At 40.3% G+C, this 26,649-nt stretch overlaps 3 protein-coding genes across 5 annotated transcripts; 2 read left to right on the top strand and 1 right to left on the bottom strand.

Annotated features, from left to right (window-relative positions):
* Positions 1-579: 579 nt before the first annotated feature.
* Positions 580-8,199, top strand: coq10b (coenzyme Q10B). Its single transcript, XM_053328905.1, has 5 exons — positions 580-686; positions 3,657-3,812; positions 4,713-4,905; positions 5,392-5,493; positions 5,745-8,199. The coding sequence occupies exons 1-5, from the start codon at positions 589-591 to the stop codon at positions 5,910-5,912; spliced, it is 717 nt and encodes a 238-aa protein (XP_053184880.1). The 5' UTR covers positions 580-588; the 3' UTR covers positions 5,913-8,199.
* Positions 8,200-9,153: 954 nt separating this feature from the next.
* Positions 9,154-15,595, bottom strand: hspd1 (heat shock 60 protein 1). The gene is made up of 11 exons (XM_053328514.1): positions 15,504-15,595; positions 13,774-13,949; positions 13,320-13,655; positions 13,140-13,235; positions 12,939-13,032; positions 12,648-12,816; positions 12,406-12,505; positions 12,044-12,289; positions 11,780-11,954; positions 11,235-11,413; positions 9,154-10,640 (listed from the first exon to the last, which is right to left on the bottom strand). The coding sequence occupies exons 2-11, from the start codon at positions 13,945-13,947 to the stop codon at positions 10,470-10,472; spliced, it is 1,740 nt and encodes a 579-aa protein (XP_053184489.1). The 5' UTR covers positions 13,948-13,949; positions 15,504-15,595; the 3' UTR covers positions 9,154-10,469.
* Positions 15,596-15,985: 390 nt separating this feature from the next.
* LOC128367936 (MOB-like protein phocein) lies at positions 15,986-25,875 on the top strand. 3 transcript variants are annotated; one of them, XM_053328629.1, is made up of 9 exons: positions 15,986-16,209; positions 18,280-18,435; positions 21,660-21,722; positions 22,736-22,836; positions 22,966-23,008; positions 23,972-24,058; positions 24,170-24,249; positions 24,338-24,449; positions 24,551-25,875. In XM_053328629.1, exons 1-9 carry the CDS (start codon positions 16,072-16,074, stop codon positions 24,683-24,685), a joined length of 915 nt encoding a protein of 304 aa, XP_053184604.1. In that variant the 5' UTR covers positions 15,986-16,071; the 3' UTR covers positions 24,686-25,875. The 3 variants fall into 3 exon arrangements, with proteins under 3 accessions (XP_053184604.1, XP_053184603.1, XP_053184602.1); XM_053328627.1 differs by lacking the exons at positions 15,986-16,209; positions 18,280-18,435 and adding an exon at positions 20,919-21,013; XM_053328628.1 differs by lacking the exons at positions 21,660-21,722; positions 22,736-22,836; positions 22,966-23,008; ... (2 more) ...; positions 24,338-24,449; positions 24,551-25,875 and adding exons at positions 18,578-18,667; positions 18,779-18,987 and having other exon boundaries at positions 16,022-16,209.
* The last annotated feature ends 774 nt before the right edge of the window (positions 25,876-26,649 follow it).

The following is a 26,649-nucleotide window of genomic DNA, read 5'->3' as shown; positions in this document are numbered from 1 at the left end:
TAAAAAGTAGTTTAAAATATCAAAAAAGTTAAAATAAATATATAAAATAAATAGCAATAAAAAATATTTCAGAATGCAGCTGTAGTCTCATATTGGCCGACTTAAATGTATCAGAATAGTCAAAGTCATAGGAAACAGTCACTCTCTCTCTCAAGACATTCACTCCACAACACAAAACACACAGCAAAACACACACAGCTGGAGCCTTAATGATAACACTTCAGTGATTATTCCAGGGAGACAATGAGCTGTAAAGATGGTGCGACATGTTTGCAGCATTGTGTGTTTATTTAACCTTAAAGAAGAATTGAATTTCACAGTGTTGTGTGGTCCAGGTCGACTGAACCAACCTGTGCCAAAATCTCCTTACATTCCTGCGTGAGAGAGAGAGAGAGTCATGTGAGCGCGGTGAGACGCAGCAGACGAGCGACAGCACTGGCCAATGAAAACTCTCAATGCGCACGGTCCATCCAATAGCAGGCCGTGTTTAGTTTCTGCCTCACTTAGTGGGGCGGGACATATTTTAGGGCATTTGTTGCGAGTCGGCCAGTCTCACATTTACTAGAGCCATCTGTCAAAGAAGGGAACATGGCGAGAGGTAGCAGAAGCCTGCGGAAAGTCGCTGAGTGCATGAAACAGTTACCTTCCACAGCCAGCAGGGAAATACCGACTAGAAACAACGTAAGGTAAAGTATTTCCTCTTCTTATCTCGATTTAAGATGAAAAATGTCGATGAAGACGTAACGTTACCTACGACAATAACAAACAGCTGCCAAAGTACCAAAGAGGTTCACCAAGAAAAATTGCTTTGTTGAGTTGTCGAGTGGTAAACATATTTTAAATGTGCAACATTTCTAAACTGAACGCTGACTATTCACGGGCCTGTATTTGTTATTGTTGTAAATTATACCATAATAAGCTAAAGGCTAAACAGCCAGTTCATCTACGAATTTGGAGCTGGTGATACGTTCGAAAGTGAAAACAACGCCTCTCCCTGGTCATTTATCTTTCTCTTACTTTCGACTAATATTCAAATATATATGCTATCTGACACAGTATTCATGTGCACATAAGGAAGTGACAACAGTCTAACAGTTAGTTTCTTGAGCAAAAGATTTGCAAGCATAAAGTAAAATGCACTAAAGATTCATCATCAAGATCATCTATTAAAAAAAAAAGTACTAACCATAACATTAGCTGTCTGATAAAAAGCAGTGTAGTGTACAACAGCTGTGAAGTATAAACTAGCAGAAATGGAAATATTCAAGTGTCTCAGTGTTGTGATAAAGTACTGCACTTGTTTAAATGTGGTGTTTAATTCTACCAGGAGTGACAAGGTATAAACTTAGCTCTATGTTAACAGATTTTTCAAGTCTATCTGCAACTTTATATTGTCGTGCAATATCTAATGTACATCCATTTTTATCTGAGCTTTAAAATCCTGCAGTGTAGACTTGCTGTATGCCAGCCGGCAGGTGTTAGGTAAGATAAGACCAATGCCTTTATCCTTTCATCTCAGCTCCCACAACTGAGATTGGTAGCTAGCCTCTGACACAATGTTTTGGAAGGTGGCAAATAGTTTAGAGAGGTAGTCTTCACACTAGATCTTGAAATCACCCAAAAAGTTGAATTTGGCAGTATTTTCATCTATAATGACCTCTCCACCTTGATAGTTGGCATGTTGCCTCGTGAAACTTGAGAACTGTGTGCACCTATACACATCTAGGTTTGGATGTGCCTGGCTCAGTGCCCTCATTATTTGCCCTGAAGTCGTATTTCTCAACCGCTCCTCTCGATATCTGCCCTACATTTGCATTGACTTGGCATTTTGAGGTCAGTGCCATGTGTCAGCTGTATCACCTTTCATGCAGTAGTGGATTGACTCCCTGTGAAGTGACCTGCAGGAACTTTTAAGGAGCACGTCGTGAGAAAAGCAGAATAGGGTTGTCTGGTTTTAAGCTGATGATGACATTAATATTGTCACATCACGTTAAGTGGTGTCGTGATAGCTATTTTAAATCTTAAAACATACGTCTCGGGAAAGCTGTGTTGTACGTCCAAAATATCCGGTGCCAGGGACATTGTGGAACTGGGTGCCATAGCTGCTGTGGATGATAGCCAGGCACGGCGGACAAATCAACCCATCTGACAGATCTCTGAACAGAGGTCATTCACAAGAGACACCGCAGTTGTGATGTACGCTCATAGCATCTTTGAAGGTTACACGAAACTAGATGATGGGCCAGTTTTGACCTATCCAAGATAAACGGAGTCCTCTCATTCATGGTGACATAGAGGATCTCACTCAGAGATTTAGTTGTAACTACGCTGATTAGTAGCAGAAGCATAGCATTGTGGAACAAGGAAAGCAGGAGTCTAACAAATGATTATTTTGATGATCAGCTAAGTCTATCCATAGTCTTTTGGTTAAATAAACAGTCAATATCAAACTCGTCAAATCTTTATATTTTTAGAAGCTGGAACCACAAAATAATAAATGAGAAATGATGATTTATTTCCTGTCAGTTGACTAAATGATTGATAGATGAAACATCAACACACCGTAGGGACAAATCCAGCTCTTGGTGAGGATATTGTAGTGCTTGTGTCATTGGGTAAAAGTTGAAAATATTTCAAAATGAAGAAGTGAGACTGTGGACTTGAATTTTGTGTGAACTGGAACTCACAGCCATTGGTGTGAGACTGGGTGGCTTTGGATAAGATACATATGTAAATGTAGTCCTGTAAGCATTCCAGTTATTTGTATGTGTGCTGATCATTTCTTTCACTTGAACATATATCATGTTAAATTCACAACACAACATGTCATCAGCCCAGGTGTTTAGCTGTTTCTCACTGTCACACTTACAATGAATTATAATGACCTGTGGCACAGAGAGTCGCACACTGTGTTCTCTTTAACTCTCTCACATTGGAATTTCAGCTCAAGTTATTGTGACCAGGACATAAACTTCATTACTATTTAAGTGGTTTAGAGAAAGAGGGAGGTATTCAGTCATGCATCATGTAAAAAGCAGAGTCTCCAAGTGTTGTTGGAACTTATTTTTCCACCTATAGAATTAATCCTGTATTTCCAGGTTGTGATAAATGTAGTCATTAATCTATTTCTGCAGTACTTTTCCCCCTTAGGGCCAAACAGTAAGTACCTGTTCACATATGTCAGAAGTCAGACACACAGCAGGGTTGAATGAGTTGAAGGAAGTTGTTGCTATAGAGAGTTTTAGGTCTCTAAAGCTCACAGTAAATCAGTGCCCTTGAAATAGTTTGGTCGTGATTTCCTGGCATCTGTACATCTGTGACGTGTTTTATTTGAATGACAAATGTTTGGCAGGTATTGTTAGAAGGCTTTTATATAAAGTGTCCTGCTTCACAGGAACAAAGGCTTATGTTGCAGCTTCTTACAGGTATTACAGGCTCATTAGCACAAAGCTATATGGAGATTCTGGGAAATTCAGTTCCTCTAGAGTTTATCCAAAATGAGACCGGTCAATACTTTCTCTCACTCCTGTCCCACTGGTTTTTATTATACAAAAGGTTTATATAGGGCTAGAACTGTATAAATGTGTGTATAGATTGTAATCCTCACCTTGATTTTCTGACCCTTTTGTTGCCATTATCGTTTGTTTTGTGATCAGGTACCTTTCATCATGTGGGATCCTGATGACGCGCGTGCCTCCTCTGCTGAGCGCCGCCATGCCAGGGCGTGGCGTCGTGTTGCCTGCCCGCAGCTTCTTCAACCTCGCTGATTCCTTCTCCAAGAGGAAAGAATACTCAGAGAGACGCATCATGGGGTGAGTGCATCTAGTCTGCAGTGTTTGTGTTAGGACTTTTTCTCTTATTTTTTATTCCCGTGGCGTTTCATGCAGCATGAGCTCAAAATATTGCTTCTAACCAACAGAAAGCAACAAACATTGTGTCCAAATATAATAAAATCTACTATTCAATTAGGATAAAATAGTGTTCCCAGTGACAGCCTTTACAAATCATAACCTCAGTAATAAGTTCAAATCCTTGAGGCCTATCAGAGGCTCTACCACTACGTTCCCATATGACGCACTAAATGTCCTCCCGTGTCCCACAGAGAGGTCATAATCACTAAATCTGTTTGTATAAATAGATCAAGTGGCAGCAGCTATTTTCCCTCTGCTGGAGAGATGCAGTTATGTAACTTTAGTGTGGAACACAGTCTCCATCGGTCTCTCATTCACTAACTTCTTTTTTAAGATAGTTCAGAGAAAGGAAGCTCTCTCTAGCTTCTAGCTAGAGAGGGGGAGAGGGAGAGGGAGAGGGAGAGAGAGAGAATGCAACACAGGTCCCCCAGCTGGGAGTCAAACTGTGAATGTAGCAATGATCTGAAATGTGCTTTAATCATTACGACAGCAGGGCTCCTTTCATTCATTAGCTTTTACTTTTTATTCAGTTTATTTTATTGCTCTTTCTTTCTTGTTCATTTGACACCTTTCTGCTTTCCCTGCTCTCCTGCTCTCTTTCTCTCCTGCTCTCTCTCTCTCTGCCCTGCTTACTGACCCACTTAAGACATTACTGGGTCATGTTTGATGTAATGTGCCAGCCTTGTTTAGTGTTTAGTTTTATGTCACAACTGCCGACCTTTTGTCTGTTTCCTGACGTGTCTGTGCAGTGTCGCACGTCAGGAGCTGATGTCTCATTCCTCTCCATGTTTGACTCTGCAGGTTTTCCATGCAGGAGATGTACGATGTGGTGGCCACTGTGGAAGACTACCGCCACTTTGTCCCCTGGTGTAAGAAGTCTGATGTGGTGTTCAAGCGATCCGGATTCTCCAAGGCCAAACTAACTGTGGGTTTTCCACCTGTGGTGGAGAATTACACCTCTCTTATCACCACAGTACGTCCCCACATGGTCAAGGTATGTTACTGCCCCCCAGGTGACATTAGCTGACTGCAATGTGCCTGATAAGAGACTTGTTCCATTTGCACTACTTTCAAAGCACAGTTATCATCACTTTTGTAAATATTCACTATAAAAACTGTGCACAGCATGCCAATATTTAGCAACCTAATCTGTCTATGATGAGTTTATATTATTGGAGACATAAGGACAGAAAAAAATAACTTTTAGGCTTACGTATGACATTTCCCGTCTGTCAGTTTCCAACACAAAACAGACAAGATTCATGGTAAACATGAATATACAGGGTCATTATCTGGAGATTCACTTTGTAATGTGGCAGTGATTACCATGACTTTAATAGCACATGGCAGTAATGTCACGGCAATCACATAAAGAGCAAAGCAGCTGTTAGGTTAGACATTTGGGAGGCTATGTAGTCTCACATTTTCCTTTTCTTTCAGTCCAGCTTATTGTAATGAATGTGTATGTGTTCCTTGACAGGCATCCTGCTCTGATGGAAAACTGTTCAACCACTTGGAGACGGTCTGGCGCTTCAGCCCTGGCCTGCCGGGCTACCCTCGTACCTGCACCGTGGATTTTGCTGTGAGTAGCGGTTTGCTGATTGAAGCAGTGAAACACGGAAAAAAAAGAGAGGGAAATATGTCAGTGTGACTTAACCTTTACTCAGTGTGTGATCAAGTGTCTGGAGTTTGGTATGTCTGCAGTTGCAAGTGTTGTATTTCTCTAAGGGTCAGTTTCAAACTTGAGCGAGCAGGCCTGTGACGTATGTACACTGTGATATTTAGTTGCAAACTCAATCCCCCTCTCTCTCTCCCTCCTCTCCTCCTCCTCAGATCTCTTTCGAGTTCCGTTCCCTCCTCCACTCCCAGCTAGCTCACGTCTTTTTTGACGAGGTGGTGAAGCAGATGGTGTCGGCGTTTGAGCGTCGCACCTCCAAGATACACGGTGCCGAGACGGTCATTCCTCGCGAGCTAATGTTCCACGAGGTGCACCACACGTAGCGTCACCCCTGCCGCCCAGACACACACACACATGTACACGAGGAGAGGAAAAACGAGGGAGTAGAGAGAATGAAGAGACTACCTGTGTTCTAACTGAAAACTGCAGTGCCTTTTCTCACAGCAATGACCAAGTTTATTCCCAGCAGCTTCCTATATCATTTTTTTTTTAAATCATTGGTGTACTTCCACCGGCTAATTGTGACCTCGGTGCTAGACGCAGGCTGACTTGCAGGGTTGTGAAACTGAGTTCAAAGGTAACAAACGTGTTTCCATGGAGGCGGACCTAAAAGACCCTTCACGCAACCCAGGCAGTGATGTTGACCATGATTGGTCAAGAGAGTACGTCATCACATCTGTAAACATTAGCCATACCTAATAGTTAACTACACTGCTGTAACCACCTGTTTAACTACTGCTGGCAGCAGCACTACAACAACTATGGCTGTAGGATGACAATGCACAGTACCTTAAAGTACAGGTTTGATTCCAGCTCTTCTTTTAAGGGTGTGCTCCGTTTTCCTCTTCAGTGATATGAATTATAGATGTATAGAAGATGATCTTCCTCATATAACTGTGTTAAGATACAATCAAGTTTTAAGAGAGAAGTGTTTTAGCAGACATGTGCAGGAGGCAGGAGTCCCATGTGAGGCCACAGGAAGTTGCAGCGTGCTGATTTAAGACTGAAGACTAAATCCAATAGTGTAGTCAGTGTGGATGGCACAGGCAGTTAATTGCTCGTCCTTGGTCGACCCCGCTTTTCACCAAGTGACCTATAATACATGTACAGGTCCAACACTAATCTCAAGGACCTTTTACTTGGTTTGCCAGACACAAGGCAGCCTGGCCCACATCTGAAGTGAGTCAGGAGATCAGTGGGAAAGGATTATACAGTATTCTCTGAGCGTCCGACTCAGGTGTGAGGACTTAGAAAACGTAATGATTGGAGTAAATGTGCAGTGATGCTTCTTTTTCATATCATGATGCTCCTTTTTCAGGAAGGAGAAAGTGAAACACAAAAAAAAAAGAAAGAACTGAAAACAGTTGAATCCAACAGTGCTGTGAAACCACACTATCCACTGTGGAGAGACCATAATCATCTTTTAACCTTGAATCATAAGCAGTGGTTATAGCAGTGCAGCGTACTAATGAGCAAAGCTTGTCTGTCATGACATACTTGTAACATTTGTGATGATTTAAGTGCAATGGAAATGGGGAAAAAAAGGACTCATTTCAAGAGTGGAACAATATGTGACACTTCACAGTTGAGCCATTACTCATGAACTTGTAATGTTACAGCTGGTGCTCGTACCACAGAAGGGCAGAGGTTAAAGAGAGGGCAACAATGCTCTCTTTTAAGTTCAGAGGATGTGATGATGACCTGACCAGCACCGCCGAGTAAGACCAGGGTCCAAATAGATGTGATCACTTCCATTTTAAAAAAGGTCACAAAGCAGAGATTAATTAATGTCTAAACTTCAAATTAAAGAATTTGGCTAATGTAACAGTACCACATGTATTTAATAAGAATAAATGGCAGGTGCAGGTTAGACACTGTGTCACTAGAAATCATGTTTTTAAGTTTCAGTCAGGTTTTGTATAGAGGGTGTGTGGGAGGATGTGATAAAATGACTGCAAACAGATGTAGTAAATGTACTGTATATTATCAGGAATACACACACCGTTCACATGGTGCAGAGCTGTTATTTTTCTCTATTTCTCTGTAAGGGATGTCGTCATGTTTATTTCTCCTGAACGTTACATACACTAATGCTCTCGTCATTATTATGGGAGCCATGCTGGACATTAAGAGTCTCTAGATTAGCAACAGTTTTCTTAAGTGTGCAATATAAGCAGTATGAGGGCTATTTTTAAACGTAGCTAGGTAAGCAACCATACCCACTATCAATGTAAGGGCCCAGCTGGCTCGGCAGAGGCCGGGTCACACATGCACACACACACGCACACACACACCTTGACCTGTCCTGTCAGTCAGGATGCTGTTTAAGCGAGGTGTGACGATTCCAACTGTCAAACCCACACCGCTCACTCAGTGCCTCTCTGCCAACTGGCTACATATTTATCATTATTTTTAAGCATTATACTCATTTTATCATATTTATTACTTAGTTGAAGAACAAGTGTAAATATCACACAAGAAAGAAATATCTATCTATATATATATATATATATAAACATTGCTTTTAAAGAAATGAAAATGGGGTTTGTCTTTATGTTTGATGGGATGGGGAAAGTTTTTTTGTGTAACTTTGATTTCAGAAAAGATCAGATGTACTGACTGCATGATTTATAAACTATTTTTTCAAAAAAAAGTCTGACTTTTTTTGTTTGTTTGTTTAGTTTTATTTATTTATTTAAGGCCAGTTCACGGCCCCTCGGCTGGACAGAAATATGGTCACCATGTGAGCGGTAAGAATAGACCTGCTGGTATGAAGCATGGCTGCATTTGTACAGGCGGTCATGAGGTCTTGAAATGTTACCGCTGGCAAAGGGCAAAGTTTAATTAGAACTCTTAAGGTTTTCCTTATTGAAGAAAAGTCAAATATAATAGTTTGGATAGGGATGTCCACAGAAACATGAATCATTGGAGCATGTCTAAAAATAATGTACTAATAATACATTTTGTATTTCTAAATGGTCTGAGGATATACAGAAACCTTGAATGAACCAGGATGGGTGGAGCTAAACATACTGCACACGCCCCTGGCCTTTATTACACCATCGCACCACAAGAGTCATGTAATTCTTTTTAGGAGCTTTCCATTATCTTCATTTGGGATTGTGGATGGTCAAATTGAGATTTTTTTCCCTGAGCACTTTAAGGACCAAAGTGATAGTCATCAGCAGTTTTAGTGAGCATGTTTCACCTGCTAGTGAGGATCATGTGATTTGATCAAAAGCTGTGGTGAGATTTTCTTTTCAACCACAGTTTCCAACTTCAAGAATGAACTTTGAACCTGAAACTTTTATGCCAGCATGGATGATTCATCCTTTTAAGTGCTTAACATTTGCATTCCCATAACAACTAGAAAACTCCATCTGCTGATGAAGATCATGTAATATAAAAGCTCCAAAGCAGTTAATAAATTAACCTTGTGGTGGGATTTTTCCCAGTGGTCAAAAAATGAACTTTGAAACTCAGCTAATGGAAAGCAACTGGGAAAATAGTGCAATTTCATTGGAACTGAATCCAGTGAAAAAAAAGTATTTATGAAGAACTCTAACCAACACAGAACAATTAAATTTATTTAACAAAAGAAATCACAAAATCAATGTCTACATTGTACAAAACAGAAGTCAAATGATCACAGCTATTTGTTATTTTGCAGAGGAATAATGTAGAGTAAGAAACACCAGCTATGTTTTATTTACGTCATTTTTGTAGTTGCTTACTTTAAGCAGAGCATATGGAGACGTGTCACACCAATGAAGGTCAATGTTTAACTGCACAAAGGGCACCATGCTTTCCCATTTAGAATTTGTAACTGCTGTGAAACTTGAGTCCCACCTTGCTACCCTGTTAGACCCCACACTCCAATCAGCCAGAGACTGAGAAATCAGAGTTCAGCTGACCCTATGACCCTCATTAAATGTGACGATGTCAATGAGATGAAAAACTCAAAATGCTGCAAGAATTTAAAAGTCTCCCAGTACCAACATCAGTAAACATTATTTAAATGTTGTATTATTTTAGCCAGGCCCCTGGTGATACTCAAACTCTAGGTTTAGGCACTCTTCATCCAATTATCTTCATGTACAAGGTAGGGCAAGTAACACACAAAGGGATCTTTTTCCCTCTCCCATCACCAGATAAATAAACGTTACTTTAGAGACAAAGTCACAGAAAATGCTCAAGTTCAATAAGAAAATTCTTTTAATTAAATCAAATGACAGGCTTTGACCAACTTTGTAATTAGCTGGCAAAACCAGGACAGATATATATATATAAAAAAAACAAAAACATGAATTAACAAAATACTACGACGAAAATAAGGACAGTGACACATTCCTGGCTAGGCATCTTTTCTCGTTCAAGGTCTGCTCTCTTTGCAGTAATATAGATCATCATCATGTGTACTATGTTAGTTTCTGTAAAAGTTTCTTCATTGACCATTTTTAAATCACAACTACCTGTTACAGAGACCAAAATCACCTGTACAAGCACTTTTTACTTTATGGACTATGAGTATTGTGCGCATGTCAATGTTTCATTGAACAGGGCCATGGGAGTAAAATCAAGCTGTATAGAGGGCTCTGCTGTAGTAACTGGGCTTGATGGGCTCTCATCCCCAGTTTCTGAGCAGACTGGATGAATGGGACAGAAGCGCAGACTCAGGCGATGCTGGCTCCTCCAGAGCAAAGAGGCAGGAGGCAGAATCATGTGAAGTAGTGGGGCTCCAACATACTTATGGTCAGTCAGTCAGTGTGGGCAGATTTTGGTGGAAGTGGGGGCAGGTTCTTAGAGGGTACTTTTGTCCCACAGCCACCCCCAAGCACCACTCTGCTGATTAGTCTGTACAGCAAGTCAGGAGGCTTGGCTTAGAAACCCATGCCGCCTCCCATGCCACCCATACCGCCCATGCCGCCCATGCCTCCCATGCCGCCTCCTGGCATCTCCTTCTCCTCCTTGGGGATCTCTGTAACGACAGCCTCGGCAGTGGAGAGCAGGGAAGCTACTCCTGCTGCGTCCAGCAGTGCTGTCCTTACCACCTGCAGAGATACAGGGGAGATTACAACATATTCATATTCTGCATGACGACTCACTACGCAACATGTACCATGTGACTACACTATGTTTAGTGCGTGGTATGTCATTCTAAATGTGCCTCACCAGACTCAGATCGTCTTCCACAGTTTGTGGTCACTGATGCTCAGAGAAACACAAACTTATACTCTGTATACTAAACTCAGTCAGGTTTGCATATGATTATGGATAAAAGTAATAAGTATTATGTGACTACATACTTGATTGTATTGTCAGACCCTAAGCGAAAAATTATGTATGTTACAATGAAAAGAAAACTTTCCATGTTAAAACCACTCTTCACCACTGAGTGGCAGTATTGACCCAGTTCAGGTTTTTAAATCAAGATGAAGTTATATGGTGAATCAATATATTTATATCAGTAAATTATATGAAGAATTAGTGAAGTATGCAAATGGACCATCTGTAGAATACACTTAACCCTTTCTAAGTCTTAAGTTTCTGTGTCTTTCTATCTTGTGAAGCCAAGTGGATTACTGAGTGAATAATAAAGATTTTGTTCAGCAACTCTACACATTGACCATGAATGAGCTCTGTACCTTGGTGGGGTCAATGATGCCCTTCTCCACCATGTTGACGTACTCTCCCTGCATGGCGTCGTAGCCGATCTCGGCTGGTCCCTGCAGGATCTTCTCCACTACTAGCGAACCTTCCACACCGGCATTCTTGGCGATGGTCATGGAGGGGATACGGAGTGCCCGTCTGATGATGTCCACACCTGTTGGGAGTGAGGAAGAGATGAGAGGAAATGAGGTAATGAATCTGTTCATCTCTACACAAATCCTGATGGCTGCTTATTTAAATCAGTAAAACACTTTGCCAGCAATCAATAGTGGTGTCTTAACACTTTTCATTGTGTGAAAATACAAACATGGCTTGAGGGGCTGGGTGGTTCAAATAGATATTTTTGCCATTCTGCAAACACTATCTGAGAAACCAGTCAACATTTTTTTCATAATTGACTCTCCAGCCACAGTGAATGAGACAGATCTTGTGTATCAGTATGAAAAGATGTTCTAAAGAAGGGACAACTCTCACTAAGTAATACAGTTTGAGTAGACGTCAGCCTTTTTGTTTTACTAACCCAGCTTCTGGTCAGAGTTGGCAGGTTTGATGGTATCCAGGCAGGGGATGCAGCGCAGCAGAGCACAGCCTCCACCAGGTACGATGCCCTCCTCCACAGCTGCCCGTGTGGCGTTCAGAGCGTCGGTCACACGGTCCTTCTTCTCGTTCACCTCCACATCACTTGTTCCTCCGATCTGAAATGCAACACGCATGTAAAATATAACTGACTGTAACTAGCTATTATCAATGAGCAGCATGGTCTGCACTTCTATTTGAGACGCACCTTGAGCACGGCCACTCCGTCAGAGAGCTTGGCCAGCCTCTCGTTGAGTTTCTCTTTCTCGTAGTCGCTGGTGGTGCTCTCCAGCTGCTCAACGATCTCTGCCGCCCGCTTCTCCACATCAGCTGGGTTGCCGCCTCCTTTCAGCAGCAGGGTGTCATCTTTAGTGATCTGTACCTCACCAATCTTGCCAAAGTCGTGAGCCTGGATGTCTTCGAGAGCCACGCCCAAAGTATCATCTCCAAACACCTGGAAAACCAAAAAAAAGAATGAGTCTACATGTCTGCTTTTATATTTAATTTTAGTGGTTCATACAAGTTAACATAGCAACCGTTAGGTTACTTGAGAATGAAGAGTGGACTTACAGTGCCCCCGGTGGCGACGGCCATGTCTCTCAGCTGATTCTTCCTGTTGTCTCCGAAGCCTGGAGCTTTGACTGCTACCACCTGCAGACCAACCTTGAGCCTGCAAATGAAGTAATTCACAATCTTTAAACTGATATTCAAATACAATATACAATATATAGAATTTGTCTGTTTTATCTGATTAATCTTTTCAGGCTTATTTTGTGCTATTAGTTGATTATATTACAAACAGACAAAAGTACCTGTTGAGAACCAGGGTGCTCAGAGCCTCTCCATCCACATCTTCAGCCACAATGACCAGAGGTTTGCGGTGCTGGTTGGCGATCTCCAAGGCTGGCACAATGCTCTGTACACTGGAGATCTTCTTCTCGCTCAGCAGCAGGTAGGCATCCTGGAACTCACATTTCTGGCCTAGTAGAAACAAAGATAATAAAGAGAATAGATTTAAGCAGTATTTCTTTATAATCTCATCTCTAGTGTAGAAAATTATAAAGTATGGCCAAAGATACATCACAAGCCAATGTGATCCTTACCCTTGGCGGTGTTGATGAAGTATGGGGAGATGTAACCACGGTCAAACTTCATCCCCTCAATGATCTCCAGCTCATCGTGCAGTGTCTTTCCATCCTGAAACAAAAAGCATTAACTCATTACAACATACTCTATTTACAAGTTTGACCTGATTAAGCAATCATTCAAGCACTGAGGATGTCTTTTTACACGTTGAAACTAACCTTGACAGTGATGACTCCCTTGCGACCAACTTTCTTCATGGCATTGGAAATAATGGTACCAATCTCCACGTCTCCATTGGCTGAAATTGTGGCGACCTAAAATATAAAAACACTATTAAAGCCTTGTTTTTAAAAAAATGTAATATTACATAGCTAAGGATACTTTCTAAACATGTTTACCTGTGCAATCTCCTCAGGGGTTGTGACTGGCTTGGAGAGAGCCTTCAGCTCATTGATGACAGTTTCTACAGCCATCATTACACCACGGCGGATCTCCACAGGATTAGCACCCTTGCTGATGGTGTCAAAGCCCTCCTTAGCGATGGCACGAGCCAGCACTGTGGCGGTAGTGGTGCCGTCACCGGCCTCCTCGTTGGTGTTGTTGGCAACGTCCTGCACCAGCTTGGCCCCGATGTTCTTGTACTTGTCCTTGAGGTCGATGCTCTTGGCCACTGTCACGCCGTCCTTGGTGACCTTAGGGCTGCCCCAGCTCTGCTCAATGATGACAGTGCGACCCTGGAATGGAGACAGACAATGTTGAGATAAATTGGTTTCAAATTACATCTTTGAGAAATATCAAATGAGAAACAGTGAGAAAATATCCAGTCAATGGATTAACAAACCCTCTCATTACCTTTGGGCCCATGGTGACAGCCACAGTGTCAGCCAGCAGATCCACTCCCTGCAGCATGAGGGCACGAGCATCAGGTCCAAACTTCACATCCTTAGCATAGGCTCGTGTGAGGTGAGGAGCCAGCGCCCTGCACACAGGCCTCACCTGCTTCATGATTGTTGGTAGACGAAACATCTCTATGGGAGGAAAAGAGACAGAGGGAAATTAAGTCATAATGTAGAACACCACACTTCACTGTATTAGTGATCACTGAGATGCACTAGAGGTTCTCAGATAATATAGAGTAGCTCTTTGAAATGGCTATAAGTTCATGTCAAAGGATATTTATATGCACTGAAAATAGATGCATTTGCCATGTGATGAATGGGTCCTAAGTGCACCTAAATAATTATTCTCCAAATCCATTTATACACACACCACACCACAGGAGGGCATATTATGTGTTACAAAGGTTAACTCTGCCCCTAGTGGTCACTGGCGGTATGAAGTGTCACCAGTGAATGAATGAACCTCCACTTACAAGTTAGTCAAACATTTTCAGGATCCTCAGGGTCACATACCAAAGAAAATAAAGTGCTGTTAAACCAAAAAACATGACACAGCAAGCCTTCATCTGCATCGCCTTTTGGAGGAGTAGAAATGCTTCCTACTCATCATAATTGATTATTAATATTAATATATGATTTTGAATGCTATATTCTGACATGGCTGATCACAACTATCCAAGTATATTCAATGTCATTCGGCCTACAACTACCTGTTATATTAGATGTATTTGTCCATCATCTTTGCAATCATAAGGTAAATTATGGTCGATGAGATATTGGAAATTGCCATCATAATTTACCTGAGCAATTGAGCACATTCTTGCATCTTGCATTTGAAAACCAGTAAATGTGTATGCATTTTTCGCTTAATAAGTAAAAAAAATAATGAATTAATCATAGAAATGTATTGAGTAATAGCTCCAGCAATTACTTCCTTATGTTAAGATAGAATGAGTAAATGCCTGTGGCCATGTCTCAGCTAACCCCCCTCAGGAAAAACGGCAGGCTTTGGCCTCTGTACGTTTGCTCACTTCGTCCAGCTATCTGATCAATGCTCGTATTCATTGAAATGTTAATGAAAATGAGTTCTAATCACCGAATTGATCGTGACTGGATTAATGAAATATATCTCAAATGCAGTTCCTGATAAACCCACGTGTCCTCCTCAGGTCGTGCGTCACAAGGTCAAATCGTGAAAAGCATGTGCAGGAGCTGCCTCCCCATCATACTGTCAGCCCCCCTCTCTCTTCAGGAACTGCTCAACACTCGTTTAATTAAAGACACACTGTTATTAATAGAGACTGTTCATGCATCGTCGTTTAAATTGTCCACAGTGGGCTACTGTAGAGGAGCATAACTGCAATATGGTAAGACTTCACCAGTCAGAAAAAAGACACGACATTCCCGATTAATAAAATTCAGTGTCGGTCTAAATTAAAAACATACAGGCAGCTTCTGCAATAGTTGGACATCTAATAGAAGTGTGTTGTAACATTTAAGCACGTATGCCCTTGCAGTTAGGAAGTAAAATCTGTTTGCTAGAAGCACTTTGAAGCTAGCGGTCCCTGAAAAATGTCACAGCTTAACTTAGCTAACACGCCATGTTAAAAAGGAAATGCCGGCGCTGGTCAAAAGTATATTAGTTGCGTATGCTTAAATATGTTATTAAATGTCAGCACTTACTTGTGAGGTGAATGGGCTCGTAGCTTCCACAAGGTGCACGCCGAGAGACGAGATGATATAACGACAGGAGGTGAGGACAGCAGTATGGTGCAACTGAGCAGAAGAGAGGGGACTGCACATGGTCAATCACATCCGGGTAATTTACCGGCACGCCCCGGACTGTGAATAACGTCAAAACTATTGTGAATAATTGGATTTATATACATATTTTAATGAAACCAACTCGTGCATTACACAGAATTATAATTAATAATGTCACATGGCTGTAAGGTGAGTTTACATGTCGTCTTTTTTTTGACATATATGTTTATAAATTGAGTTTATGCTCGTTCCCGGGCCCACCCTTCCAGAAATTTCTTGTGTGCCATTGGAGGAAAAAAATAAAGGTCAAAGTTGACATTGTGTAATATTGCACAATGTGTGGACTTTTATAAAATTATATAAATAACAAAAAGCAAAGTTAGACTCATGAGTAAACACAAATTAATGTTTTTCTCTTCACTTCGGTCTTTCTAGAAGGTTTTATCAGCTGAAAATCGTCTGGCAAGCTTTGGGGCAGGTAACGCGCATGCGCACTTGCGCAGGATCCTTCTGGATACTTCCTCACGTGGAGAGATTCCCCTTCAAGTGTGTCATATCCACGCTCACGAAGAACCGGGGTGCAGCTTCAAGCCGGCTCTCAGACCTCCTAACACATTACGACATGGTAAGAGACTTTGTTCTAAAACACGAGCTTTATAGAGAACATAAGGGGAAGGATCTTTTAAATGATTTATGAAGCTACATATGGCTGGTTAGCATCTGGTCTAGCTACATTATCGTTAGCAGCTTCTGATGTTAGCTGCCTTTAACATTCATTCACAAGGTCACTCAGTATACAGGCCAGGTTAGAAGGGGACATTTGGGCATATTTATCTAGACTAATGACCAATGACTAAAGATTATAAGGGTGATTCATTAGCTTTAGCATACTTACGTAAACCCTGCAGGTGCAGCTACGAACACACTGTCAGCTCACAGATATTACTGTCTCACAGTTATGAATAATGAGTATGAATTATTTTTTTCTATCATGAAACGCAGATCAGATATCCGTTAGATCGGCTGATCATCAGCTAATCGATCTTGTCATTCATCACTGCAGCTGCAGCATGTGCATGACTGGAGTCAGTGATCTTACAGTCAGATTAGTGATCCCATGTTACATTTTTAATGATACCTGTTGGTCAGATTCATCTGCTATATCGTACTAGTCATGCCCTTGGTCAGTGGATCAAGATAAATTACTTGTTCGTTTGAGCCATTTACAACTTCCGCTGCATAGGCTCTGACCTTATGACCTCCCCATACACATTATGTTTGAGGCCAGAGCAAAAGTAATTTTACACAGCAGCAGTAGTGCAGTCTTTTGATACTACCACAAATACTGATAGACTACAGAAGCATCCCCACAGATTAGCCAGTTTATTAGGTTACACCCAGTAAAACTAATGCAGATAAATCCTACTTTCATGAAGGTTTAATGTTCAGTTTTTGCTGAACCTGATTTAACTTTGGTCATTCTGGAGACTGGTGAACTGTATTGCATCTATAATGAAAGGTATTTTTTCTTCATTGATATAAATAAGGTGGACAAAATATTAGAAACACTGCAGTATAACATTAACAGTTCAGTTCTTGTGCAACTTCTCTTACCACCTGATAATGTACTAACTAGTCAAGAGACCCCTCTGAAATACAGGACAGACTGGCCTTGAATGTTATCTTGTAACATTTCATCATCAGTCGAGGCTGTTCACATCACAGCATCATGTTTTATTTGTGACCACATTTTAAAACTTTGACTGAAATTTAACCTAAAATTCCAAGATGCCTTTTACATTCTCATCAAAGTATTTTATCAGCAAGGCGACAGTTTTGGCCTCTGGGTTAAACATTCAAAATGAAAAAGTGTAGTAACCCCACCTCTTCTGGTCTGTCAATAAACTAGGACCTGTCCTTCTCCCCGCCCCTCCTTCAACTCCTACCACCTCTTTCCCAGACAACCTTCAACCAAGGTCACTAGAAACATCTGCCGTTATCACACTGTCAGCAGCTGGTGTTTTAAATCATATGACACTGCTTCATTCATGTGCAGCTTGTAACTTCAGACATTACCCAAAACTTTGGCCATACTAATAAGGAAAAGTTGACTTTCATTACACTCTGTAGGAGCAATCATTGACTTAACAAGGGCTCTCTGTGAGGGAGCTTCTGGTTTATTCTCTGGATGCTGTCTTTACTTAATCTCTGTGTAGTCTTACTCCCCCCTCACCACCTCCTCATGTGTGCTCTCCTCCCCCTCTCTCTACAGAGCAGGACACATGTTGATTAATCATTCCTGTATTTTAACCAACAGATAATTTAATTTAATAACATTTTAACTAAACTAGCTTGTGCTTTTTTAATTATTGCTGAACAAGAGAAGAGTTTTATTTGTTCATACTGTTGTATTGCAAGTTTTCTTGAGATTATTTGGTATTAGTTTGTGATTGCATATGTTAAAAAAACACACACACACACAAAAAAAAACCCAGCGTAAAGGTGGTGGGGGTTGGGGTCCACTCACTTTGCTCTTTGTGTAACATAAGCTCTATCTGTGACTCGACACAGCCCCCTACTGGGCATACTGGGTTGCTCGAGCAAATATCAAGGCTTTATTCAGTTGTGTCTCACAAGTCATGTTATTTGATAGTGATGTTATTGTCTCATTTTCTCTCTTTGTGATCACTTACAGGCCTTCAGAAAATTCCTGCCACTGTTTGACCGGGTGCTGGTGGAGCGCTTCACAGCAGAGACGGTAACCAAGGGGGGCATCATGCTGCCAGAGAAGTCTCAAGGCAAGGTGCTGCATGCCACAGTAGTGGCAGTAGGTCCTGGCTCTGTTAATCAGGTAATTATCCAACTTTAGGCCTGTTATTTGTGCATGTTTGGGGAGGGAAAGGATAACACAAGGAATGTGGTGTTTTGATAGTTGCACTCTGGCTCTCATGGTCGTTAAGTAACCTTTGCCTGTTTTTTGTTTTTTTTTCCAGAAAGGAGATGTACAGCCCGTCTGCGTGAAGGTTGGAGAGAAGGTCCTCCTACCAGAGTACGGTGGAACTAAAGTCCTGTTGGATGACAAGGTGCGCTACAGTGTCCTTTCATTTTTTTAAAAGTGAATTTTAAAAGTGAATTTCTAGGATGTTTCCTGTCGCAGTTGCTTTAATTTCATGTTTTCTTATTCTATCCTCTAGGACTATTTCCTGTTCCGTGATGCTGATATTCTTGGAAAATACGTGGAATGAGTTATTGTAGTCATTTGTCATTGTAGAACTGAAGTCCTCGTCATACCCCAAGAGAAGAAATTAAGTTGCCTCATTATGTCTGTTTTTTTTTTTTATGTTGTTGCAATTGTAAATAATTCTAATCACATTTTGTTACAATAATAAAGGTGAGATGTCGACTTCTTGTCTTACTATGTACTGTTCTTTAATAGTCAGCAATGAACTTTTTTCTGTTTTTAAGTATGCTAAACTCAGTGTTCACTTACTAGATTTTTCCAGAGCTTTCATCTTTATCTAACCTTATTCTGGTATTTATGATATTTATATAAGATCCATTACACATAGAATAGATTTAATAAAAAGAATTGGAAATGGATTTTCAGGTGTAATCAGGCAATTTAGTATAAGATAAACCCACTATCTTAGTTAATCTTTTTAAGTTAAGAAAAAGGATTAAAATGTGTACTATAAGATAATTAAAATGTTGAGTGACAACATGATTTTGTATTTAGTTAAATGTATGTAAATGTAGTTTAGATAGCCACTTCCATATTATAGTCTTATTATTACTAATACATTCATGCTTTTTATGTCACAGCTGGTGTAGGAGCTAATTTTAACTATTTACTACTGCCCTGACTTGAGCCAGGAATGTATTTTTGGGTCCCTACTGACCCACACCCAACGACTAATGTGTATACTATGGTCACCTTCCATCAAGTACAATGCACACTGCAGGCTAAATATGGGAGCTTCATTATTGTCCCAGAGACACAGAAACAAACTGGTATCCCCATGCTGTAATTATACTAGTTTCAAGTCATTTTGATTTAGCACATTATATTTAGCACTATGAGTCTAGTATAAGCTCAATTATTAAAACTAGATTTTGGCGCATTCTACAAATTAAGGGCTTCTAATTAGCTGATAATACAGGACCTACTTCAGTTATCAAAAGGATCAAATTATGATCAATAATAAGATAAACAGGAGCTGGAAATTTCAGTTAGTCGAGGTTGAATTGTGGTGCTTTAATGCAAAACAACTTGTCATGTTTCATGTTATAAATCTGTTATAAGGACTGATTTTAAAAGGATACTGAGCTAAGTCAAAAATGACCTCCACCATACTGCGAGGGGTCAATATAATATGTAAGGATTACATTGAGTTTTACATTACACATAAATACAGTTAGTGGAGTTTATGGCTTTATTCCAGTCACCCTCATTCAAATGAAGAAAGATTATTAATGCAGTATTTTTTTGTAACTTTTTTAACTACATGATGTGTAAAGAGCTTTTTTTATAAGCTCTATTGAACATTCTGAACATTCATACATTGAGCTGGTGGACATTTTGTGTAATTCAAGATTCCAATGTGTGAAAAAAGTAGATGTCAATCAAATGAAATATGAAAAGGTAAACAAATTACATTAAATATGTTTTAAAAAAACCCCGTAATCAAACATAATAACTAAATATTACCAGTCTGTAATAGTTATCAGTAAAAGTCATTATAGCTCTATCAGGGACTACATTAAAATATTCTTTACAATATAACAGTGTACCTTCACTTTTTAAAATTCTTTATGAGTTAATACATAGATACAATAGAATGAACAAAGAATATACAAATATATCATTCCAGTTTATAAATAAAACATAAATAAATCAAAAAAGGTATAAATAAGATATAATAATTTCAATAGAAATAAATAAATAAAAATAACTAAATAAATAAAAAGTAAAGGTAAAAGTGACTGACATCTTCAGTTAAAACATTCTGAATAGATTTCAATAATAGATCAACCTTTCTTAATTTTATATATTGTAGAGACTCAAAATAATATTTTATTTAAATTAAAAATAACTTAAGTAATGGGGACGTTTTGGATATTTTGGCTTTTGTGGATATGAAACTTACCTTAAGGTTTACAATGCTACAAATAATGTTATAAAAAAGAAATACTACTTTTTTTTCAAGTCAGATCTTGTGTGATTTTTTTATTTAAAAAAAAGAAAGAAGCAGAAACATGTGAAGTTTATTAACATGTTAAGTTTAATAAGTTTAAGTTTTGAGAAGACTTCATATCCGACTCCGCTGCTACGTCACAGCTGCTGACGAACATCCGGGCATTCTGTCGCGATGGTCATGGCGGAGGGTACTGCAGTGCTCAGGAGGAATCGGCCTGGTACCAAGGCAAAGGTGCGTTTACACCCGGCAGGAGCACAACAATATTACTGGAAATGAACACCCCCGGTGTTTCATTTGAACCGTGTCGTTTTACTGCACGTCTTTAGACGATATCTTGGCCGCAGACAACATATAGGAAGGGCCTGACCTGGAAATAGCCAACTAGCTAAACGTTAGCTGCCGCCCCGTCTAGTTCCTGAACTAACGCTAACTTAAACGCCCCTGAGTGATGTTGCTTTACATCTGCAAACACCGTGTGACAATAATGACTACTTAAATACTCTACTATACAATAGCTGATGAATATAGTTCACACACGGTACTCAAACAAACAACCGTTGAATGTGTTTGACTCGCAGGAAGCAGTCGCAGCCCGGCTGACGTTATCTAACTAACGATAGCGAGTTAGCTCCGCGTAATGTAATGTTAGATAGATAAAGAGTCACAGCCACCAAATATCAAACCAAACATTAGTTAGCAGACTCATATGTAATCTTCCTGCATTCATTCAATGAGACTGCATTCATTTTAGTCATGTGTCATATATCTATGTTTGTTTTTCTTGTTAGTTGACGTCAGATAACAGCAATGCAACATTTGTTAAGTTATGTTACTGTGGCAGCTCTGTGGACTAAATGTGTCCCTCCTCCATGTGTAGGATTTCTACAACTGGCCGGATGAATCGTTTGAGGAGATGGACAGCACCCTCGCTGTCCAACAGGTGTGTGTGTGTGTGTGTGTGTGTGTGTGTGTGTGTGTGTGTGTGTGTGTGTGTGTGTGTGTGTGTGTGTGTGTGTGTGTGTGTGTGAATGACCCCCCACCCTTTTCAGCTGGTTAGAAATGGCATGGTGGTGGAAAATGAACAGAGTTACACCTAACTGCATGCACCTTTGTGGGGAGTTTAGAGTTGTACAACATGAATGATATGGCATATGTATCTGTATTGTGCAGATTCAATGACTCTTTGAGTATGTCTTAAAACAGTATTCTAAGGATTGGTTCACAGTTTTTCAAGTCAGTCTTATAACAAGAGTCGGGTGCACAAATTAACATTGAAAAAGGTTTTAAGCTATGGCACTGAAAATCTGTATGGATTATTTTCAGATTCATTACTTTCTGTTTTAATTTTCTTGGTTTCTGTGTTTTCTTATTTAAAGACGTTTTTTCACCAGAAAGAATGTCTGTAATCGTGTGACGGATGAAAAAATGTCAATAATTCAAATAATAAAATAACACTGGCAAATTGGGTATTGCTCTGTGCTAGTTTAGCTGTCAGTGTTACCTCAGTTTTTTTGAATGACTTGGCCATGTCATTGGGCCTCACCAACATGACTGTGTGTGTGTTGCAGCTGGTTTGACATTTCTAAATGACAAAGGGTGCCATTTAGAGTCATGTCAGACAAATAATAATTAGAAAATAGAAAGGAAATGGCGCTGTCATGCATTTTTGCATTGTCTCAGTGTTCATACGGACACATGACTGTTCTCCTGACTCAAACACTATTTAGTGTCGTAACCCAGATCATAAAATCAAGGTGTGCTGGTAGTTAGGCCTACATGTCATGGTGTTTGAAACCCACACACAGTAGAAACTGTAAACTACTAATTACAATGATCATAGGCATTGTGAATTAACAGTAAATTGTTGGCCATGTTAAGCTAAGGGAGACTGTATTACTGTGGCTGTGTGAGCGTCTACTAAAAGTATATGTGTGATGCTCTGTTATGTTACAGTACATACAGCAGAACATTCGGTCAGATTGCTCCAACATCGACAAAATCCTGGAGCCTCCAGAGGGTCAGGATGAAGGGGTGTGGAAATATGAGCACCTCAGGTATGTGTTAAAAAAACAAAGATCATCTGGTTGCCTAACAAATTGTGGTTTAATCTGTCAAGATTACTCACTTATTGTTTTTTCTTTGTTTAATTTTTTGACTGTGCTCATGTTTTGTCTTGTTTGTAGGCAATTCTGCCTGGAGCTGAATGGACTAGCAGTCAAACTGCAGGTAAGTGTGCTCTGCGTACAGATGTAAAGGTCAAACATGTTTCAAAACTGGTAATGCTTTGATTGACACAGTCTCAATATGTTGTGTGTAGTAAATGCAAAGAATCTGGGATACATAACGTTTTAAAGGTTTAAAGGCAGAGTTTCCCCTGTAATTGAGATCGAGAACCCCCACCAAAAATATCCATTCATTCTGTAATCAGTAGCATTTGGGGGCCTCTGTGCTATATGAGTCAACCTCCGTTGTTACCTTGGAAACTCTTGTTAGCGTTGCTCTGTTTAAGGCAGTGTGTGTGTGTGTGTGTGTGTGTAACGACTGTGTGGTTGAGCGAGCGAGAGAGAGCGTGACTGAAAAATGACAGTGAATGTGAGCAGAGGAGAGGAGAAGGTTGGCAGTAAATGTACAGTACAGACAACAGCGTGTCAGCTAATTAATGCTGCAGCTTGTCAGGACAGCTTACACCTAACCTGACCAGGCTTACTAAAGGTGGACTAACCCTTAAGGTGGACCAGCTATTGTCATTTTAGTGTCAGTCTCAGCCACTCTTACAGTGAGAATGGAGAAATGTGACACTTTTCGTGAAATTAACAACATGGCCGTTTCTAATAATGTCTAATGTTTAATGACATAATTAACTTATTCAAGATACAGTGGTCAGTTCTTTATGTCAGAGCCCAATAAGCCAGCTGTCATTGCTGCAGCTTCAAAATAATAATAGTTGTTATATTTTCTGATTCTTTAAATTGATTTTCACCTAATCTTACGGAGCCACACATCAAAAGTTGTTCCTGATATTTCCAGCTGTTTACGACAAACAGCCTCCTCCTGGTAGCACAGATAACGTCCCCACTAACTGATAGTGAAAAGATGAAAGCACAGGTGGATCTGACCTTGTAAAGAATGGTTTGAAAGGCCATGTTTACTTAGTATCAGCAGTATTGATGCTGATCTTTCTTCCTGCAGAGTGAGTGCCATCCAGACACTTGCACCCAGATGACCGCCACAGAGCAGTGGATCTTTTTATGTGCTGCCCACAAGACACCCAAAGAGGTGAGTCCAAGCCGGCATTCACAGTATTGATTATTGAGCTTGATTGTCTGCCTTCACGTGAGGCTGAACATGATTATATTGTATGTGATTTTGTTGCTGCTTGGTCTGCAGTGCCCTGCCATTGATTACACCAGGCACACGCTGGACGGAGCTGCCTGTCTTCTCAATAGCAACAAATACTTCCCCAGCAGGTCAGTCATCTGTCTGCAGTATTTAAACAGGATTCAGTATTCAGTCTTTTCACAGCAGGATCTAGCAGTGTCTGATTTCTGTCCCCAGGGTGAGCATCAAGGAGTCATCAGTGGCCAAACTGGGCTCTGTCTGTCGTCGCATCTATAGGATATTCTCTCATGCCTACTTCCATCACCGCCAGATATTTGATAAGTATGAGGTGGGTTTGCACGCTCTTAAAAATCAACGTCAAGACTGTAGAGCAGTGAAGAAACAGGACACAGAATTTAATTGTTTTGTTGTGTGTGTGTGTGTGTACAGAATGAAACGTTCCTGTGTCACCGGTTCACGCGCTTCGTAATGAAGTACAACCTGATGTCCAAGGACAACCTGATCGTGCCCATTCTGGAAGAGGAAGTGCAGAACACCTCATCGGCTGGGGAGAGCGAGGCCTAAGATGCAGCTGCTGCCATAAGGGAGACACGTGTGAACACATAATGTACACATTACAGAGGAGACACATTCACGCACCTGCACATACAATACATTCTAACACACACACACACACACACACACACACACACACACACACACACACACTACTGTACAGTGTATTAAGGAACCTGTCCAGTAACACTGTCCATGTCCCTCCTCCCTTGTCACCTGTGTGTATCTGGAAAGGAAGTAAGGGTAAAGATTACCGGGAGCAGAGTTCAGCCATGCCTGCAGGATAAAGATGACATCATCTATCTTATTTACATCCTCTCTGTCTGTTCAGATTCAAACAGCCACAGACACGTGTCTCTGCATACAGCTGCGCTCTCACACTACTCCTTTAAGGAATCTTTTTCTTTAATCTTTCGAGCAGCTGGATTTGCAAACCCCTCCCCCATATGTACTCCTGGTGACCTGTATTGTTGACAAAGGCACACACTGACAGCCACCCCACCCCCTCTCTGTAAATAACCCCCACTCTCTTCTCTATCTCTTTTAATTCACTGTCATGTTTTCTGATGGTGCTTCACTATTTTTTTTGTGTCTGCTTCTGTTCTCTATTTGCTTGTGTTGCCTATCAAGTCTGTTTTGGGGGGGTTGTCCCATGTAATGGATCACTCAATTAGCCTGCTGACTTAATAATGCTATTAAAACACAATGTAGGTGTGGCTTGTGTGGTAGTGAACAAAGAACAAACTTAATCTCTAGCTTTAGTGTATTCGCAGTCAGATATTCTTTCTCCTCGGCCTCTGAAATGACGTTTCGGAGTATTTAGGAAGGCTTGTCGGCTAACTCTGATCCTGCTTTGTGACATGCCCCCATTTTAATACTGTGTAATATGTGTCCAATATTCCGCTTTCCTTGAAATAACTTAAAACCATGACTTAATGTATGGAAACCATGCTACTTACAGCCAGATTTTACCGCTCTAATCATTTGATGAGAAAAGTTGACAAAGAAAGATGGAATATTGGCTACATTAAGCTATCGGAGCACAACCTCCCTCCTTTTCCCTCCCTCTCCCTCATTAAGTTATTTTGTGGGAGGAGTCTTGTCAATCCAACCCACTTTTTTTTTTTAAATGGACTAAAAAATTTTGTTACTGTTGACATTTTCATGATGTCTGTTAATAAAAAAGACCTATTATTCAGGTGCTTGTGTGGGCGTGTTATATTTAAACATATGAGGACTTGCGATGAGTCATAGCAGAGATGAAATCCGTAGAAGACATGACTCACACCAATGGGAAATAAGTGTTTAATACGATGAAAAACACCAATGAGAAAAAGAAGCAAATTGTACAACTCTCCAAAAAGGAAAGACTGGAATATTAATACTGATATTTAGAAAAAAAAACCCTGATGGGGATTTCAAAACATGTAGGAAACACTGGAATACCTAAATTATACTTGTACATTCGACCCCCCCCTCCAAAAAAAAGGAATGTTTACATGCATAAGAGTTGAAATCCAGGTTTTTACAGTTACAAATACTAACCATCTACGACATACACAGCACCGTTTCCCTTTCTCTGCATTATAAAATACTGTCGTCATCTTCTCAATAAAACACTGTTCATTACAGGCGGGTTGCCAGTACCTTTATATAAGCAATCAAACACTCAGCAGCAATTTGCAGCTTTGACATGTACGCTCAAATATTAAATACTGTCAGACATGTGCATGATAAGCTGTAATCATTTCCAGAATGATCGTGATATGGCATCAATCAGACTAAAACAGGCCTGAACTCAGTTGCGTTTATAGTTTTTAAAAAGATAATTGAAACTAAATGTTGCAAATGACAGTTTACAACAATACTGTATGTGGACAAATGTACTCCTCTGGTCAGTCAGCACCTTCACCGAAAACGATGACAACCTCCCTAATTGATATTCACATCCTACCTCAGTCTATAGATGAGAG

The sequence above is a fragment of the Scomber japonicus genome, chromosome 11 (assembly GCF_027409825.1).
Source record: "Scomber japonicus isolate fScoJap1 chromosome 11, fScoJap1.pri, whole genome shotgun sequence".
In the NCBI taxonomy this organism is placed as follows: Eukaryota; Metazoa; Chordata; class Actinopteri; order Scombriformes; family Scombridae; genus Scomber; species Scomber japonicus.
The sequence above is the reverse complement of the archived record's forward strand: the minus strand, read 5'-3'. Positions and strand labels throughout refer to the sequence as shown.

Coding starts and splice junctions, on each gene's coding strand:
- LOC128367936 (XM_053328629.1), top strand. CDS start 16,072: ATGCGCACTTGCGCAGGATCCTTCTGGATACTTCCTCACGTGGAGAGA. Junction 24,250..24,337: donor AACAAATACTTCCCCAGCAG/GTCAGTCATCTG, acceptor TTCTGTCCCCAG/GGTGAGCATCAAGGAGTCAT. Junction 24,450..24,550: donor AGATATTTGATAAGTATGAG/GTGGGTTTGCAC, acceptor GTGTGTGTACAG/AATGAAACGTTCCTGTGTCA.
- hspd1 (XM_053328514.1), bottom strand. CDS start 13,947: ATGTTTCGTCTACCAACAATCATGAAGCAGGTGAGGCCTGTGTGCAGG. Junction 13,033..13,139: donor AGGGAGTCATCACTGTCAAG/GTTAGTTTCAAC, acceptor TTTTTGTTTCAG/GATGGAAAGACACTGCACGA. Junction 12,817..12,938: donor CTTCATCAACACCGCCAAGG/GTAAGGATCACA, acceptor TGTTTCTACTAG/GCCAGAAATGTGAGTTCCAG.
- coq10b (XM_053328905.1), top strand. CDS start 589: ATGGCGAGAGGTAGCAGAAGCCTGCGGAAAGTCGCTGAGTGCATGAAA. Junction 3,813..4,712: donor TCAGAGAGACGCATCATGGG/GTGAGTGCATCT, acceptor TTGACTCTGCAG/GTTTTCCATGCAGGAGATGT. Junction 4,906..5,391: donor TACGTCCCCACATGGTCAAG/GTATGTTACTGC, acceptor GTTCCTTGACAG/GCATCCTGCTCTGATGGAAA.